General features: G+C 49.1%; 1 protein-coding gene and 1 long non-coding RNA gene across 4 annotated transcripts; both read left to right on the forward strand.

The window, feature by feature from the left end:
- Positions 1–588: 588 nt before the first annotated feature.
- On the forward strand, positions 589–15678 carry pik3r1 (phosphoinositide-3-kinase, regulatory subunit 1 (alpha)). 3 transcript variants are annotated; one of them, XM_088391905.1, is made up of 15 exons: positions 589–823; positions 1650–2224; positions 6951–7043; positions 7158–7232; positions 7500–7631; positions 8260–8461; positions 8697–8779; positions 11825–12026; positions 12118–12298; positions 12382–12507; positions 12588–12730; positions 12816–12992; positions 13092–13166; positions 13243–13413; positions 13502–15678. In XM_088391905.1, exons 2-15 carry the CDS (start codon positions 1879–1881, stop codon positions 13689–13691), a joined length of 2196 nt encoding a protein of 731 aa, XP_088248031.1. In that variant the 5' UTR covers positions 589–823; positions 1650–1878; the 3' UTR covers positions 13692–15678. The 3 variants fall into 3 exon arrangements, with proteins under 3 accessions (XP_088248031.1, XP_088248032.1, XP_088248033.1); XM_088391906.1 differs by having other exon boundaries at positions 589–819; XM_088391907.1 differs by lacking the exons at positions 589–823; positions 1650–2224; positions 6951–7043; ... (2 more) ...; positions 8260–8461; positions 8697–8779 and adding an exon at positions 9920–10103.
- Positions 15679–16301: 623 nt separating this feature from the next.
- Positions 16302–18205, forward strand: LOC148389373 (uncharacterized). The gene is made up of 4 exons (XR_015861722.1): positions 16302–16782; positions 16897–16958; positions 17039–17883; positions 17985–18205. It is a non-coding gene; the product is annotated as an uncharacterized LOC148389373 (long non-coding RNA).
- The last annotated feature ends 42 nt before the right edge of the window (positions 18206–18247 follow it).

Here is an 18247-nt window from a genome sequence, read left to right on the forward strand (position 1 = left end):
GCATTTTAATCTTGTCAATATTCTGCAGTGTGTTAGAAATGCACAACGTCCACTTCCCACGCTGTTAGGCCGTCCCGCGTGGGCCCGGCCTGCTGCAAATCTGCTTATACGGCCTCCTTTAGCAGTACACGGGGCTTTACTCTTGATAGGGATTTTTTTTTTTTGGCCGTAATTAGGCCACCCGCATTAACCAGCATGCAATGCGCTCTTTGCACACACACACACACACACACACACACACACGTTCCCTCCCTGCACACAAGTAATTAACTGTTGATGTATTGACACCTGAACGGAATATGGATGCTGCGATGACGCAACACATTTTAACGTTGTGTTACTATGAATACGTGGGCACGATTTAATGGCGCTTAAGTGTGAAGCGCGTCGTAAACGCAGCAGGACTTTATCGTCGTTACGTAACTTCCACGAGCAGCTCGGGTTGCACGCGTCCAGGACAGAGAACAAAAGGGCGGCGCCGCTGCGCCGATTGGTCGGGAGTGTGACTGAAAGAAGAAAAGAACCAATCAGCGCCTTCGTTTCCGGCTCGCCCACTCTCGTTCGTTCCTCTCGTCCCCTCCCTTCCAGTTTGGCTGCACAGGGCAACGATTGTCCCGGACTCCGAACCAGCCAGCACCGCTACGTCGACGTGCAGCTGCTGCTCGTACTATTCGTGAAGCACGTCAACTCGAGAAGGGGGAGTTCATTTTCTGACGCCCTCCGCGCGGGTTAAGTACGATATTGAAGCACTTCGTGGAGTTAAAGAGGAAACGGGACGGAAAAGAACGACTTGGAGCGAGGGGCATTCATGCTGGCTCGGTAGGTAGGTGGTGTACGCTACTACGCATGCGCAAAATGCTTAACGCTTAATGTATATCGACCGCACTCGACGCGATTTTAAAATGCTAGGAAAATGCGAGGATATTTGAATTTACTTGCGACTTTTACGTCAACTTTTCCCTTCAATTGTGAACTTAAGATCATTTAAGTAAGTCAATTTGTAATTCTTTACAGGGGGGCTCACCCCCACCCACCCCCACCCACCCCCGACTTGCTAACTGTTAGCATTTCGTCAGCCACTCTCTAATTTTCACTTTTAACCCCTCATAAACCGCGACGGGAAAAAAAGTCCAAAGTGCCCCACCTGGTCTTTAACGCCGCACGACTTTCGGCCGACGTCGTAGTATTCGCCCCCTGTTCGCCCCCGCGGAAGTTATATAACTTTGACGGTGCAATATATCGAGCTGTCAGGGGAGCGAGAAAGCAAGGATGTGTTAGCCGCTATGCTGCTAAATGGATACTATTATGTACAAGAGATGCACACAGAGCGCTTTTTATGGGACAGACTACAGTGGACCCCACATACTCTCATTCACACAATTTTTAATATTAGAAAATTGTGAGTGTCTTTTTGAAATCTTCTCAAAGTCTTCTGAAGTACAGGTAGTGTAAGTCAGTGGTCTCAAACCACTGGTTCGCGGCCCCATCGGGAACATAGCCTATCACTCATATCTCAAAGTATCACTATTGTAATAAATCCAATGCCGGCACATATAATCAATTCCATTTGCATTTAATACATAGTTTGCCTTGTACGTGCTTCATGTACATTACGCAAGTCGTATTAAAAGCAGCGTGTCATCCCGCAGCTCGACATAGCATCATCCCTGCAGCATCTCCGCGAGGCCTTCTTCTTCCCTGATGGGTGCGCACTGCGAGGAGGCGACACTCAGAAACAGCCGCAAATCACCCAACCGAGACGACAAGTGCGAAAGAATGAAGACCAGCTAGACGTGTCCGGTCTCTCCCAAACAGAATCGCAGTTTGAGTTTTTCTTTTATTTTCCCCTTTGGAAACGTGACACATCTTTTGGACAACATGAGCACGGAAGGCTACCAGTATCGAGCGCTGTACGACTACAAGAAGGAGCGCGAGGAGGACATTGACCTTCACGTGGGGGACGTGCTTCTGGTGAGCAAAGGTGCGCTGGTGGGCTTAGCATCTCTGGCCTACACGGACGGCCTGGAGCAGAGGCCCGACGAGATCGGCTGGCTGCCCGGCTTCAACGAGACCACGCAGGAGAAGGGCGATTTCCCCGGCACGTACGTCGAGTACATCGGCAAGAAGCGCATCTCGCCGCCCACGCCCAAGCCCCGCCCTCTGCGCCCGCTGCCCGTCGCCCCTGCCGGGTTCAGGACCGAAGCCGATTCCGACTCGGAACAAGGTGAGTCCCAGCGTTCGGTTGTTACTTGTGACGTTTTGTGCTAGTTAGCATCTCGTGCTAAGTCGGCGAAAAGTAATTCCGCGTATTGAGACTGCGAGGGGCTCCAAGTGACATTCTTGATCAGAACGAGCCGAGTGTGGCCTCGGCTTCCTGCAGCCGTTTGCGGCCGATGATGACGACATTTTTTTGCTGCGGTTTTACGGGCAGCAGCAGGAGCAGTGTCCGGGCGGGGCGGCGTTTAGTACCCGCAGCGCGCATGAGTGACGTTGTGGCAAACGTAGCACCGAGAGAAGAAAAGTCTCACTGTCCTCGTCTATCTGGTTGGGGGGGGGGCGCTCAGCTAAAAGGCTAATGTGTGTGCAGAGGATAAGCAAGCGCACAAGTGGAGCGAGGGCCCTGAGCGACAGGCTCGGGAAGACCCTTCCAGCTCCGGGGGGGCTTTGACGATGGGGTTTTTTGTTTTGGGGGGGCGTTTTGATTTATCGCCCAGCACCCCCCATCCTCCTCTACAGTTTGCATGTTTGGATAACTCCTGCAGTTGGACTGCCAGGGGGAGGAGGATGACTGAGGCTGGGAAAAGGGGGCCACGGGAGCGTACATGAGTGCAGCAGATGTGAAGATGCCGAGAAAGCATTCCGCCTCATTCCTCAGCTCCCAAAAACATGAAAGTGTCGTTCCCTTTTCCCGGGCCCCGCTCGCCCGCTTGGCAAACAATGAAGGAGGCCCGCTCATGTCTTCTCCGTGGGGCCACGCCGACGTGACGCTTGCGAAATCGGTTTTTGGAGCCGAGGGGAGAAATGTGCGATGTTTTCTCAAGTGCTCAAAGTTTGCTTTTTCTCCCAAAAAGTGAGCGCACAACCTGACATTTGTGTAAATATTGTCCGATCTCTTTTCGTGGGACAACGCCGAAGAAAAAGTGAGCACACCCCCAAGTGAAAATGTCGCTCACCGAACTTACTGTTTTGCCTTGTACTTTACCAACTGTACGCTTTTGAAGGGCGGAATTGTTGATGCCCGATTTGGAGCCCGGATTGCGCCGTTGTGTGTTTGTGTCGCTTGGTGGAATGCAGCCGTTTTACTGTAACTTATCGCTGCAAAACACGTCAATGCATGTTTGAGATAAAGTGCCGCGGGCTGCATCTCGTAGAGGGGGGGGGGGGGGGTTGTTGAGGTTTTGCCAACCAGCGAGGGAGCCCGCATCGTGATCCGCCACTCGGCACATCTCTCGCGTTTCTGGTTTGAATCGTGAAGCTTTGAAACTGGCCGGGGAAGGATTTAGCCCAGATTACTAAATCCGCCGGATGCGCCGAGTTTGCATAACGCGGCTCTCTACGTGTGATGTGGCGAGCTGCCGGAAGGTTCTTCTTTGGTGGCAAACAGTACGCTTAGCGACTTTGAAGCATTCTTGTAACAATTTAGCAGCCACCGCAAACGTCTCACCTGATTGCCTCTGCCGAGAACCTTTGCTTTTGTTTCTTAGATTTCCTCAACAACAACAAATGTTTTCATGATTTCCTTGGTGACTGAATTTTTGACAGGGAAAATTATAGTTTTGCTTGAAAACGCACTTCCTCCAAGTGATATGGTTCAGTGCGCCAGGGAATATTTTGCAAAATACACATAGGCCGCATCACCTTGGCGTTTCCCCAAAACAAGCCTGGCGTGCTGTCCAAGGGAACTTCCATAAAGCAGAAAAATATCTTTTTGGTGAACTGGGCCCGTACGCAGTCATCTGAGAGTTACTGATTTATTTTCTCGGGAGCAACCTGATACTCTTCGGCGCAAAAGCGAATTCAGAGTAGACAAACATTGCTCAAAGTGTCCCCGTCGAGCGCCTTGTTGACCGCGCGGTCAAAGTGCGGCGCACCAACGGCAAAGAGCCTCGCCGCCATATCTGAACAAAGATGTCGGATCCGCCCGCCTCATTAGCGGATGGCGCGGAGAGGCTGGACCAGCAAAGCTTCTTTGGCGGCGTCTGAGAGCGGGATTAGGCGCCGAGGTGCGACGGCTTTTTAGCGTGCGGAACACGTTCGGGGAGGGGCGTGACCTCACTTAACCGCTCCGCCGACATCCATCACTGGCTGTCGGGTCGCTGGACGGCAAATGGGAAGCTTTTACGCCACGGCCTTGATAGCCACTTTAAACTCTGACGTTTCAGTGCCGTTGTGGAATGACGGAATCAGCACACCAGCAACCTTGAAGACAAAACGCACACTAGTACACGGATGGACCTCGCTCAATGCTCAAATGGTTAAGTTTCCATCGACATCCTGTCTCCTCCGCGCAGCGTTGGCCGGGCACATCTGGTAACGCTCACAGTGCGGCGACGCCCTAAAACCTCACCAAAAAAAAAAAAAAAAACCCGGCGGAGCTCTCGAGCCGCGCCGTCCGTCCACGGCGCCCATTTGATCAACGTCGCTTTTATGCGCGCCTTCAAAAGGGTTAAGTCGAGCCCAGGCCCCGGAGAAGACATGAAAATGGTTTGTTTGTTCAGGCCAGCGCATGACACGCCGTTTGCAAGAGCTCAAGGGGGTGGGTGTGTGTGTGTTGGGGGGGGCGTTTCTCTGCATTTTGTTTGCGAATAAATACTTTGAATAACATAACCACAGGGCACACTTTGGCAGCGCTCACTCCAGTCACTCTGACAGGACCGTGAAATACTGAAGGTTCTCTATAAAATGTTTGTGACCTGAGCAGACCTCGACGGGAGCAGAGAGCGGCGCCGTCCGGCAACAGTCCTCTCATTGGTCGACTCCTGCTCGCTCGCTCGTTCACTCACAGCGCAGCGCACGCTTGGGCCTGCAGGGCGAGCTGCTGTCTCCGCTGGCCCGGCGTCTCACCAGGATGTGGAATGCGCTCCGGCGCGCCGCGTCCCAAACTTGCTCGCGCGTCGGGCAAAATATCTCTAAACCTGCGGCCACCACATGAGCTTTGCCGCTTGTCGCCGCCTGGCCTCCCCAGACGAGAAGAAACATTAGAATGTGAAAATGGCCGTCACTTGAGCAGCTTCTCTATATTTACCTCGGCGCGCACTATCTTTAGCGTCCGGCCCAGTCTTGCCCACACGGTCTGCAGTTCGCCCGGTTCAGACGTGGCGTTTAGCGGCGGCGGCAGCTGCCTTCGGGCTCACTCAGTCAACCACGCGGGCCTGCTCGGACCCGTCCGGGGGCGCCTCTTTGCATAGAGACGGCCTCCATTATGGGTGCTTAAGTTTCGTCAAGGTCCGCAATTATCTGCAGACATGTTGACCTTGCCATCTGTCTGGGACGGAAAGCCCCGTTTGCGCGGCCTGTCCAAACCCGTGGTGGCATTGTGATGAGAGAACACATTATGTATTTATTTATTTTTTTTACACACATGCACTGGACTTTTCAGTCGTGCCAAATGTTCCCGCCCATCCGCGGTACCGAGAAGAAAGGCAATCCGGGCAGCGTCGGCGGGCACAGCACGGCAACGTCTCGACTTTGTCCGAAACGTTATCTCCAGTAAGGCGAGCCCAGATATTGCAGTCAGTCATTTTTATGGCTGCAATTGGGAAGGGGGGGCTTCAAATATCACTTGTGAATTAATTTCTGAGAAAAAGCCGTCATCCGTTTTGGATATCGAGTCAAGGTGCCCCGTGGCAGCACATCATGTCTGGGCCGCTATTTCGGGAAATATTCCGTCTCAGAGTTCACCGCTTCTGAGACCCCGCTTCGCACTTGTCCGACATGCACTTTTTAAGTATTTGAGTGCGGTCACCGAGCGTTTTCAAGATGGCGGCCAAAGAGGAAGTGGCTTCGGATGAAGCGCTTCATTCTTTGAACACGTGCGGCGCGGCTCGCGAAGCTTGCGTTTAATTGGCCAGGTTTAAAAAGTAGGACGGGGAAGAAGAAAAAAAAAAAGAATTTTGAAAGCAAAATATGCTTTTCAAGAAAGACTTCCATTCATAGTCTGTTGGCCTTTTTTGAAAGCGGAGACAGTGGAGCCTTTCAGCGCTGCGCTTTCATGTCCACACCTGGCCGGCCGGCCGGCACTAAAGCGCTTAAGGAAAAAGAAAAAAAAAAAAAATTGCCAATCTGGCTTACCTCTCATCACGGCAAACGTATTTATTCAGCGCCTCACGCCCTTGTAAATACTCAACTTTTTTGGCCGGCCGCGACTTTTTCAACTTCCTGCCAGTTTGTAAGCCGAGCGCGGCGCTTCCTGTGCATGGCTTCCAACCACAACTCTGCTCTTTTTTTTTTCCTATTGCTGCATATTTTAGCACGGCAGCTGTCGAGCAACATGCTGCTTTATTTAATAGTTGGCTAAAAGGCACAGCGCTGCCAGCCAGCTAACCCAAAGTACGCCCAACGATTGTACACTCAATTCTTTTGAAGTCGTAAAGAATTACATTTTTGCCTTCAAGCGAATAATTCCTGTTGTTGAAGATAAATGGACTCATAACAGTTTCATTCCTAACATTCCGAGAGGCTTGCGGCGTTGTCCTCACTTGAGCTTTGCCCGCTAAAGTTTTTGTTTCTATGCCGTGCATGAAAGCAACAGCATCAAATGCGCAGCAGCGCCTTTCGTGCCGCATATCTGTAAAACGGAATTTCGGAAACCGCTGTGGCTGTCCGCCGTCAGATAGGCCTGAAGTCAACTCGAACCGTAACCGCAAAGCACGTTTCTCTCCCGTTGGCTTTTTGCCGCTTAACTATTTCTTCTGAAATCTTCACTTTTTTTTGGGGTTTTCTTTTGAAAGGCTTGTGGCTGCTGGACCTGACAGAGCAGTTTTCGCTCCCCGAGACGGCGCCGCCACACCTGGCCCGTCTGCTCGACGCCATCGAGAAAAAAGGTGTGTTTGATTTGACAGCGCTCATTATGTCCTCATTATTGTTATCTAAACAACCTGCGGGATAATACATGCCTCAATAAACAAAGCCTCCAATTTTTTAATTTTTTTTTATAGGTCTCGAGAACTCCACATTGTACCGGACTTTTACTGCAGGGGGCGGTAATGAAGTCAGGCAATATTTGGAGTCTGGTAAGTAGATTTGACACGATGCAAAATTAAACAAATTGCAAAATGCTTAATGGTAATTAGCATCCATTAGCATATATAAACATTTACATCAGCAACAATTTGTGCCTTAAATCATTGTCAGATTTTAAAATCCCAAAACCTGTTCTCCACTGCGCCTTTAGCCCCAGCTAGCGTCTCGCTTCCAGTACTAGCTGGGAAATTGGCAGGTCCGCTTCAGGCACCTGTTTTTGAGAAAAAAAAACATTGCGGTTTGTGCCATGTTTGCAGATCCGTCCTCTGGTGACCTGGAGCAGATGGAGCTTCCCGCCCTGTGCGACGGCCTGCGCCGGTACCTTCAGGACCTCCCTCAGCCCATCGTCCCCACCGCCGTCTACGCGCAGCTGGTGCACACCGCCAAAGGTGAACATGTGTTTCTTTTCTTCGCTGACGTCATGTACAACTGCGCTGAACACGGAGTACTCTGAGCGCAAACCGCCAGACCGCCCGAGTACGCTTGAATTTCCAGACACCTTTCCAAACTGTTTAAACTTCTCTCCGCCGCACATAAACACTCGGGCGCTGTTGAGAATCACTTCCTATCTGCTGCACGCTTTCCTCAATAGTCTGTTTGCCATTGTGTAGGCCGCTTCCAATGAGTTGTTTGCGTTTATTTTGTAAAATGCGTCGAACGTTGAGCCAGTGAAGAGACAATTTTACAAATGGCAGGTTGCAAGAAATTCTCGTCGACTCATTGCGAACGATTGCGATGGCGGCCCGTCTTGTGCTTGTGCAAAATCAACGGCGTTGCTCGACAGGCTGTCACATGGCCCGAAACAGGATATGTGCGGTCGAAGGCGACTAAAACAAGTCGCTCGCAGGCAGGCAGGCAGGCAGCCAATCAGCCTCTAGTGTAGCTTTCACTCTCTGTCAAGCGTGTCCCCTCTGCGGCTTGCAAAAAAAACTTCATACGCGCGCTCATTTTGTTCCATTCCTCAAGTCCGGTTGCTATGTTCTCACACGTTGTTGTTTGTTTTTTTCGTCGGGACAGAGGTGTCCAATGCAGACGAGTGCGGCCAACAGCTGCGTCGCGCCGCCAACAGCCCCGCCCTGCCCCCCCAGTACTGGCTGGCCCTCCAGTGCGTGCTGCGCCACTTGGCTCGCGTCTGCCAGAACGCCGCCAAGAACCTGTTAAACGCCCGAGCGCTGGGCGAGATCTTCAGCCCGGTTTTCTTCAGGCAGCAGAGCACCAGGTTTGGGACGTCGTCGCAGAAATGCACTTTTGCTTCATTGGTCATTCACAAAAGTGGAGTGGAAAAAGTCACACGCAATCATTCTCTTAGTTGTCCTTCTGGTGCCCAGAAAGGTCTCAAAGCAGTCGAAGAAATGCCTTCCCTAGGCTGCAGCTAACTGTTGCTAAGCAGGAACAAGCACGGCGGCAGCCGACACGCCTGCTGACGTCTTCTTTGTCCTTTTCTTTTTCTTCAGCTGCGAGCCCAGCCTGGACGTCCACGTCAGGATCATCGAGCTTCTCATTGCCAGCGAAAGTACTGAAAGTCAGGCGGCTCCAGGTACTTTTTCCCTTCTTATCGTGCAAAGTTGAACTTTAACCCGTTCAACTACCTACTAGAAGCTTAGCTCACAAATTTGACAAATGGTTCCGAATTAGTTTTCTGTGGCACGTTGTTAATATGTGTCTTGTGCTCAAATGCACTTTTTTTTTTTTACTTACAGCCACATCTCTCGCACAGGCTGTGTGAAAAGTAGGCCTAGATATGGATCGTTAAGAGCTTCAAAAAAAAAAAAATGTCTTGATAGCATCTCGTCCGAGTTACGAACAAAGTCTGCACACGGGGATTTCCAAGCGCTTTGCACACACGTGTGCGTGTTAATTGCCGTTCCGATGTCACGCTGGTTTTTAAGGCTGGCTCTTTGCTGCTTTGCTGTCCGTTGTCGGCGGCGCATGGCACAATGGCGCTTTTGCGCCACTCGGCGATGTCACGCAGTGAACTTTCCCCATTTTCACTGGCGTTTGTTTGCTTGCTTGCTTTATTTATAGGCATGTTACTTCATGAAGAAGCGAGCGCGGGAGACGTGGGCGGCTTTGGAATTCCAAAATGAGGGCTATAATTATACTTTTCACCCAGTTGAAAAGTAGCCCTCAATTTTTTGCATTCAAATCTTTATTTTTTTATTTCTTTTTTTGCGTCGGAGGGGCGGGTGATTTTGATATTTAGCAGAATAAAATTGCAATAACTCATTGATTTTCGTGATTACATTGGTCGTGTATTGTAAACAAGAGTGCTTAAATTAGATAAAAGTCTCGGGAAAGGTGGTGGGGAGCTTTGCTTTAAAGCAGCGCCAGTCGGCTCAGGAAGTGTTCGACACACACACATTTTTAAGTGAAAGGTGTGTGTGTGTGCGTGCGTGCACGCCTCCTCCCGACGACCGCTCGTCTATTTTAAGCTTGCGACAAAAGGTCCACTTAGATTTGGTTGGCTGGAAAGCGGAGCTGCCACAGAGCGCCTCTTGTTCAGCCCCAGCCGCCACCCCCACCCTCCCTGAGTGTCCAGCTCAGCAAATATTTGAAAGTTTGCAAGTTAATCATAAGTTACCTCCTCTTCTCCAAACACACGAGAGAGATAGGGAGAGGGCGGGGACTGCGAGAGAGAGAGAGCGAGCGAGCGAGAGTGCAGCTCTCGGCGCGGCGGCGGAGGCTAATTATTAGTGTGGCAACGTTCGGCACGCCGCACCTGTCCTTGCGTGCCACCGATTATCCGGATTCTAGCAGAGCACATGGAACGCTACGTGAACCCCGTTTGGATTTAATGCAATTTTTTGGGTTGCCGTTGGAAAGGCAAGACGCCGACAAGAGAAGCATGCACAACTTGCAACGTAAGTCTCCTGACAGCAACTGGTGGCCGCGGGCAGCAATTACAAACAATTAGCGAAACTTTGCAGCCTGAGCCAAAGTAAGAGTGAGAATTACATTCTCAAATGAGTCCCTAACTATATTTTATAATCAAATTTGATCGGTCCAAATCCTCACTGTTCCAGCTTCTCACCGGCAACCTGAAGATCGCCATAGTTCATTCTTGTTATTCTTACGACTCAAATTTTTGTTCTATCAGATTCATTGATTACTGGACAGATGGACAAATTCAAACGTTTCAATTTGAAATTGCGGCCTCCACCGGGTCGCATTTTCAGACGCTTATTCGAGTCGCTGCACTTTGACGACCTGACGGCATTCCACTTGAGCTGTTCCACCTTTCCAAGAAGCGCCATCTATTTTAGCAGCGCTCAGGAAATGGAGGCGGTTATCCGTGTCACGCTGCGGGATTACCAGCGTATTTTGGAGGTGGGGGGGTTGTGTGGACGTGCGTTGCCGCAGCACAGCCAGCTTGGCTTTGTGTGCTGGCCACAGCCGGGAGGGAAGGGAAGGGGAGGGGCCGGGTGGGCTGCGGGGACCAGAGCGAATGAGCGAGCGAGGGAGAGAGAGAGAACCAGGACAGGAGGGAGGGAGAGGATGGCGAGGGAGGAAGAGTGTGAGGCAGCCAGAGGACGAGAGATGTCAGACGCACGCGAGGTCTCGTCACCGCAAGACGCCCGGAACATTTTAGGAGTCATTTAATGATCCTCTTGAGTGTTTTTGGTTGGAAATCAAAGCGAGAAGGGAACACAGGGAAAAGCTTTTGGGATGACTTCATGCCGCTGGGAAATGAAGGATGCCGGAGCGCCCGGTGACACAGCTCCCGCCTGATTGGCTGCGGTGAGTGATGTAACGCGTTACCGAGCAGGTTCTCTTTAATGGATTTTTTTTTTTTTTTTCCTCCCTGTGGTGATTTTATAAGATAGCGTGTGTGGCAAAAGGTTCTGTGTTGGAAACTCTTGCATTGGATGATGTCAAGAGTTGTGTAGTTGGTGTAAAATACATGGACAGGATTTTTAGCAGTGCAGAGTATGAAAAAGTGGCGACCAGTCCCACATGGGAGTGTTCAAGAAAATGGAAGGACTGGATTTTTAATGGCATGTAAATGTAAAAGTGGTGTTCAGGCTGTGCAGAGGCAGGAAGCCCAGACCCCCCCCTCCACCACCGCCGCAAAGGCTGGTTATAAATAGAGCGGCACCTTTAGCACCACCCGTTAAACTGTCAACGAGCGAGGGGCACCGTCACGGATTTAAGATTATTTCCGCCGTTCGCAATGTTCCGACGGGTCGCACGCCATCGCTGTCGCCAGCTGTTGCCTAAAAGCCGCGCGCCCGCCCGTCCGCACGCACGCCCCGTTCCAAAAATGAGACTCAGGTCTGGAATGTTCCGCCAATGAAAGCATGAACGGCTTTGTGGATTCATGGGCGGCTTTTCTCAATGGAATTGACGCTCATGAATCGACGTCTTTCCGCCGGGGGCGGCGACTGGAGGGATGTCTTAAGATCAATTGAATATTTGCATGGATGACTGGCTCATAAACTTTGTTTGCTCCGTGTCCCGTGCATTTTTTGCATACTGTTTGTTTTTTCTTTAAAATTATTACTTCGAAGAAACTAATAATGATTTTATCATAAAAAAAAAAAAAGACTTGACTTGACCTGCTGTGTGTCTTTGTCTCCTCCAGCTCTTCCTCCAAAGCCGCCTAAGTCCGCCCCCGTCACTAACAACGTTCAGAACAGCAGCATGGCGCTTCAGGACGCCGAATGGTACTGGGGAGACATCTCCCGCGAGGAGGTCAACGAGAAGCTACGGGACACGGCGGACGGTACCTTTTTGGTTCGCGACGCGTCCACCAAGATGCACGGCGACTACACGCTAACGCTGAGGTAAGCACTCGCCCCTGTCTTGGCCGTTTCCATTTAGCGTTTAGCGGCTAGTATTGATTTGCTCTATTTATTCTTTTCTTTCATTTGACAGGAAAGGCGGCAACAACAAGCTTATCAAGATATTCCACCGCGACGGCAAGTACGGCTTCTCGGACCCGCTCACCTTCAGCTCCGTGGTGGAGCTCATCAACCACTACCGCAACGAGTCGCTGGCGCAGTACAACCCCAAGCTGGACGTCAAGCTACTCTATCCGGTCTCCAAGCACCAGCAGGTTGGTGACGTTAGCGCTGTGCTTCCGCCGCCGCCGGTGGGATCCCGCCTCTCCAAGCTTGACGCCGTGCGCTTGGCTCTCAGGATCAAGTGGTGAAAGAGGACAACATCGAAGCCGTGGGCAGGAAGCTGTGCGAGTACCACCAGCAGTACCAGGAGAAGAACAAGGAGTACGACCGTCTGTACGAGGAGTACACCAGAACGTCGCAAGTAAGTGCCGCGTCCTCTTGGCATTGTTCCATCCACGGAGCCGAAGGCGTTGGGCTAAACGCGTCCTCGTCTTCGTCCAGGAAATCCAAATGAAGAGGACCGCCATTGAGGCGTTCAATGAAACCATCAAGATCTTCGAGGAGCAGTGTCAAACGCAAGAGCGCTACAGCAAAGAGTACATCGAGAAGTTCAGGAGGGAGGGCAACGACAAGGAGATCCAGAGGTAAACAAGACGTTAGCATTAGCGTCCACTGCTCGGCCAGGAGCTGTTAACCGTAGAACTAAACGGGGGCAACCTGTGCTTTCAGGATCATGGGCAACTACGAGAAGCTCAAATCCAGGATTAGCGAGATTGTGGACAGCAAGAGCCGCCTGGAGGAGGACCTGAAGAAGCAGGCGGCCGACTACCGGGAAATCGACAAGCGTATGAACAGCATCAAGCCGGACCTCATCCAGCTGCGCAAGACCCGAGACCAGTACCTCATGTAAGTGGACCCGCCTCATGAAGAAGTCACAGCGCTACTGTTGTAATCTGACGCGTGATTTGTGTACATTGCGATTAACATCCAAGTGCGGTCTTGCAGGTGGTTGACCCAGAAGGGCGTCCGGCAGAAGAAGCTCAACGATTGGCTGGGAATCAAGAACGACAACACCGAAGAGTAAGCGTCAACTTTGCGCCAAGAAATCTCACGCTAATGGCTAACATGCTAACGTGCATCCTTTCTGTCCCGGCAGTCAATACTCAATGGTGGATGACGACGAAGATCTCCCCCATCACGACGAGCGCTCCTGGAAACTGGGCAACATCAACCGGCTGCAGGCCGAGGCGCTCCTCCAGGACAAGCGAGACGGAACGTTTCTGGTGCGCGAGAGCAGCAAGGCGGGATGCTACGCCTGCAGCGTCGTGTGAGTATCCTGCCCGCTTACTCAGAAAGCGCTGAATTATTTTCCCGTTGACGTGACATTAACGGCAAACGTATTCTTTCCGGTGCAGCGTGGACGGCGAGGTGAAGCACTGCGTCATCAACAAGACGCCGTCGGGCTTCGGCTTTGCCGAGCCGTACAACCTGTACGGCTCGCTGAAAGAACTGGTCCTCCACTACCAGCACACATCTCTGGTGCAGCACAACGACTCTCTGAATGTGACGCTTGCCTACCCGGTCTACGCGCAGCAAAGGCGGTGAGGCGGGTGGGGGGGGTGACGAGGCCTCATTGGCCAGGGGGGGGGGCGGGCCAAACGACTAAAAGGACACTTGAAGCGTTTTCAGTGACTGCCTGACGAGTCTGAATGTACACCCGAGCGATCTTGGTTGAAGCGTTTGTGTGCGGGATGGAGCTTCACCCCCCAATCCCCCACCCTGGACCCCCTGCCCAAGGACACTTTTGAGGCCTTTTCCTAAACGGTGCTTGTGGACTCTATAACGCTTTACCGGCCGCGATGGAACTCGACTCCTCTGTTGTTCGTGTGCGTGTGTTTGAGCATGTGTGCAAGACAGTATCGACGGGAGAGTGTGTTAGGGGTAATGTGTGTTTTTCTTGTTTGTCTTTGGTGTTGGTGTGTACTACGTATGAGAGTAGAGGTGAGAGTGTGCGTGTGAATGCATGTGTTGGAGACACTGTCCATGTGACCAAAACTCGGGAAATCACGAAAGAAGAGTGTTGCGTGTGCGTGCGTGTTGAGGTACTCACTCGTACGACCTGTTGAATAGCAGACGTGGATCAGCTGATCAATGTAGCATAATGGCACTTTTTAAAGTTTTTTTTATTTTTTTTGGTTCATTTTGGATGAGTCCTATGGACTTTTTGGTGGCAGAGGAAGTGATGAAACTATGAACCAAGCGCACCAAAGCAAAAAAAAAAAAAAAAAATCCCATTGGGGAAAAAAAAAAAGGTTCCAGCTGATTTGATTTTCTTTTTGGTTTCTGATCTGCTATGCAATTGTTTGTTCACACTCTGTTGCAAACCGTGATATAAGCTTGTGTAAATATCCACAACGGTATTTTTAATGTACAAATGCCAACCTACCGTCAACGTATGATTTTGTTTTTAGAAAAGATAATAATAGTCCGACTTTATTTTGAATGAATTTATCAACGGGCGGAGGGAAAAGATATTTTATTAATCCTGCGTTGCTTCAAACTGCTCCCGTTCTCAGGCAGAACTTTCAGAATGGTCCAGTCCGCTTCACTCGCAATTGCAGTTGATGCGGAACACCGCAGTATAGATTTATTTTCATACAACAAATATATATAAATAGAAATATATACGTGCCCCCACATGAGACAAGAGTGGCAAATTAAGATTAACATTCACCATTCACTTAAGTAATTTTCTGTATCAGAAATAGACATATGTAGACCGCGTGGAGTAGCTCATTTCGCCTACCGTTTCCATGCTAACGTTATTAGCGTTATCTTCTGAAATGACGTAGCACATCTGCCGTCCACGTTCGTTTTTAAAGACTCACAAAAAGTTATGGGTATTTAAAAAAAAGAAAAAATAAATTCCAAGGATGTCTACTTGCACAATGGGAAGAGTGTGCCAGCACATTATGCAAGACTGGATGGAGCAATCAAAGAAAGCAATGCAAGCTTACGTCCTTGGAAATCATTTTCTGAAAAATACCAATATAGTACTTCAAACTTTTTGTACACCACGAGAAAAATTGTCACAATTTCAATTTTCAGCTCATTTCCCGTACAAGTTGACTTACTGTGTGAAATGTTGATGTACAAGTGGCAGTCAACGAGTAAAGCAAAATTGGATCATTTCCAACATCCTGTGTTAGCTAGCTCATAAGCTAACTAATAGAATGCCAGAATGTCATTGCTAACCATAGCACGTGTACATTTATTTTGTTTTAAAATCTTTTTTGACTGAGAAAAAAAAATGCTCATCAAGGCTACTAGATGTGTCACATGTGACATTATGTTTCACCTTTTTAAACAAGCTGCTGATTTTGTTCTTTCATGTTATGGTGTATGATGATTTTTTTTTTCTAGTTTCCTCAGCATCACCATTCTTGTTTTCTTCTCCGGCTTTGTACGACTATTGGAATTGTTTTCGGCGGGAGCTCCCATTTTTGGTTGATTAACTTGATGGTTTACCAGTGTTGCTTCAAACCTGTTTTGGGCTCCGTTACAAAATAAAAATCCTTTTCTTTTTAAGAAACTCTTGGTGCCATTATTGCAACGTGTCCAATATGTTCACAATTTTGTTTTGTTTTTACACATTACAATGTAAATCTAAATATATAAGATTTAATACATTTTAGCTTTTAAACTATGGTTAAGATAACGTGTTAAAAGTAGGGGTTGGGGGGGTCAAGGGTCAGCCTTGGTCCTTTTTTTTCACTAAAAAGAGCCTTACCCTACATTTTTACTATCTCTCATAACGATTATATTCGTTTGTTTCACACTGAAGTTAGCGTGCCAAAGCAGTGGTTAAGGTTTCAAACTATGGCTCAAAATCAGATTTCAGGTTTCAAAGTGGGTTATTCTTATGCACTTCAGGAATGTGTTGATTTATGTACCGTCACTTCACAGATGGTTCTCGGCATGATGATTCCTAGAAAGAAAAGAACACACACAACATAACAAGTTGATTTCTGCTTGGCGTGCGAGGCCACGCAAGCAGCTTCTCCTCAGGCTACTCGTGTTGGCTCGTGAGTGAACGATGGGTTCAAAGGAATGTTTTCAGTGAACGAGAGTGAACGAAAAGATCTAAAGATCTTTGTAGCCATGACGGAAAAAAACCTGTTTGGACCCGTTTGAAAATCATTGATTTGATATGACTCAAGAATTGTCTCTGTGCAACGGTGTGGTGTTTCTGAGCAACTGAATTGAAAATGAGTCCACGGGAGCACTGCAACGGCCGCAGAATTTTTGCAAGAACAATTGATTTTCGGATGACCTCTCGATACAAATATTTTCATTTGATTGAAGGCAACGGCGTTAAGCACTCGACCAGAGCCTGCTCGGAAACCAAAGGAGATTTGGTCCTATTGATAGGGTACCCTCCATCCAAACATGTTCGGTGTTCAAAGTTCCAACGGATAGTCCGAAGCAAGCCTTTCCACAGTAGTCACCATGACAGGCGACCACCTGGTGGCGTCAGTGTGCCGAGCGCCGTTGGACGATCAGGAGAAGAAGATTTGAATCGACGGATGTGACGTCAGGGCTTTCGGCAAATTGAAGACAGGTGTGCTCGCTCAAGGGGAGTTATCATATGCAGGTGCCACCGAGCGCGTGGCGGCGGCGGCGGACGGTTTCTCAGGTAAGCGAGCATGCTAGCGAATGTTTGTCGTCTCCTGCCGTTTCTCACGACGGCACGCTTTGTTGCTTTTTCTCACAAGCCTTTTTTTTTTTAAATTTATTTTGTTTGTCGCAGGATTGTCGTACTCTCGTGACTCGGCAGGCAACGTCACGTCCACCGCGACGGTGGGCCTGGAGGTAAATTGTAGGCCGCAGGCCATTTAGCCCGTGAGCAAATGTTTGCAGTTTCTTACGATGCCATTTATTATTTCTTGCAGGATTTTCGCTGTCTAGGGAGTGCTAGAGGTTTCGGCACGACACGGCGCGCCCCAATCCACTTTGCGTCGCGTCGTTGCGCGTTTTGGTGGTATTTTAAATGTCTTTCGCGTTTTTTTTGTTTTTTTTTTTAAATGCTGGCCAGCATTTTTTTCATTCGTCTGTCTGTAGACGGTTCGTCGATGACGCCGCCGATAAGCGCGTGTTTGTTTGACTATAGGAAATGTTAGTTTGACTCTAGTCAACTAATCCATTTTTTATTATTTCATATGATGCGTGTGCCATTTCCGTGTCATGCAAACTGGTGAATGCAACGTATGTTGCGTCGTGTCCAAATCGGACCAAATCCATTCAAAGATGGCGCCCGCCCGCTCTCGTTCCGCTACGCAACAAACATTTGCGCGGGTTATTTTCTCCCGTTTTGGACGCCGCCAACCTGGATCATCTGTCCAATGTGAGGGGAGTTGATGAATGATGAAATTAAAATATGAATTATAATCCTGAATAATTATCATAATTTACTACAATATAATGAGTATATATTTTTTCAAATGTGAAACTCTAAGAATGTATAAAATTCAAATATTAACTATAATTATCATAACTTACTACAATATAATGATTTTTTTTTCAAATGTAAAACTCCTAGTATTTATAATTGTTGGTAAAAAATCATGCCATTGGCACTCTACTCAATGTCTATTTTTGTTGCAATAATATGCTTGTCTTTTGTAGCACTAAAAAAGGCCGCCCAGCCAGCATCCTTCTATACAAAGCAAGCGGGAAGCTCTTGAAGGAGCCCTTTCAGTGATGTTGAGGACACTGAGGAAGAGTAGTCCTAAATCAGGTGAAAACCTGTTTTTGTCAAGTTTCAGCTTCCCAACACACAATGGTTGTCGAGTTTTCGCTTCCCAGCACACAATTAATGGCTGTCTGTTTTTTTTGTAGGCTGCAAGAGGAGCCGCATGGGATAAGTATAATTCCATATGAAAAGGCGCAATGGCCTATCCAAAGGCGCAATGGCCTATCCAAAGGCGCAATGGCCTATCCAAAGGAGCAATGGCCTATCCAAAGGAGCAATGGCCTATCCAAAGGAGCAATGGCCTATCCAAAGGAGCAATGGCCTATCCAAAGGAGCAATGGCCTATCCAAAGGAGCAATGGCCTATCCAAAGGAGCAATGGCCTATCCAAAGGAGCAATGGCCTATCCA

The sequence above is a fragment of the Syngnathus floridae genome, chromosome 12, assembly GCF_059516105.1.
Source record: "Syngnathus floridae isolate MCC-2025c chromosome 12, RoL_Sflo_1.0, whole genome shotgun sequence".
Lineage (NCBI taxonomy): Eukaryota > Metazoa > Chordata > Actinopteri > Syngnathiformes > Syngnathidae > Syngnathus > Syngnathus floridae.

Coding starts and splice junctions, on each gene's coding strand:
- pik3r1 (XM_088391905.1), top strand. CDS start 1,879: ATGAGCACGGAAGGCTACCAGTATCGAGCGCTGTACGACTACAAGAAG. Junction 8,780..11,824: donor TGAAAGTCAGGCGGCTCCAG/GTACTTTTTCCC, acceptor TGTCTCCTCCAG/CTCTTCCTCCAAAGCCGCCT. Junction 13,167..13,242: donor AAGAACGACAACACCGAAGA/GTAAGCGTCAAC, acceptor CTGTCCCGGCAG/TCAATACTCAATGGTGGATG.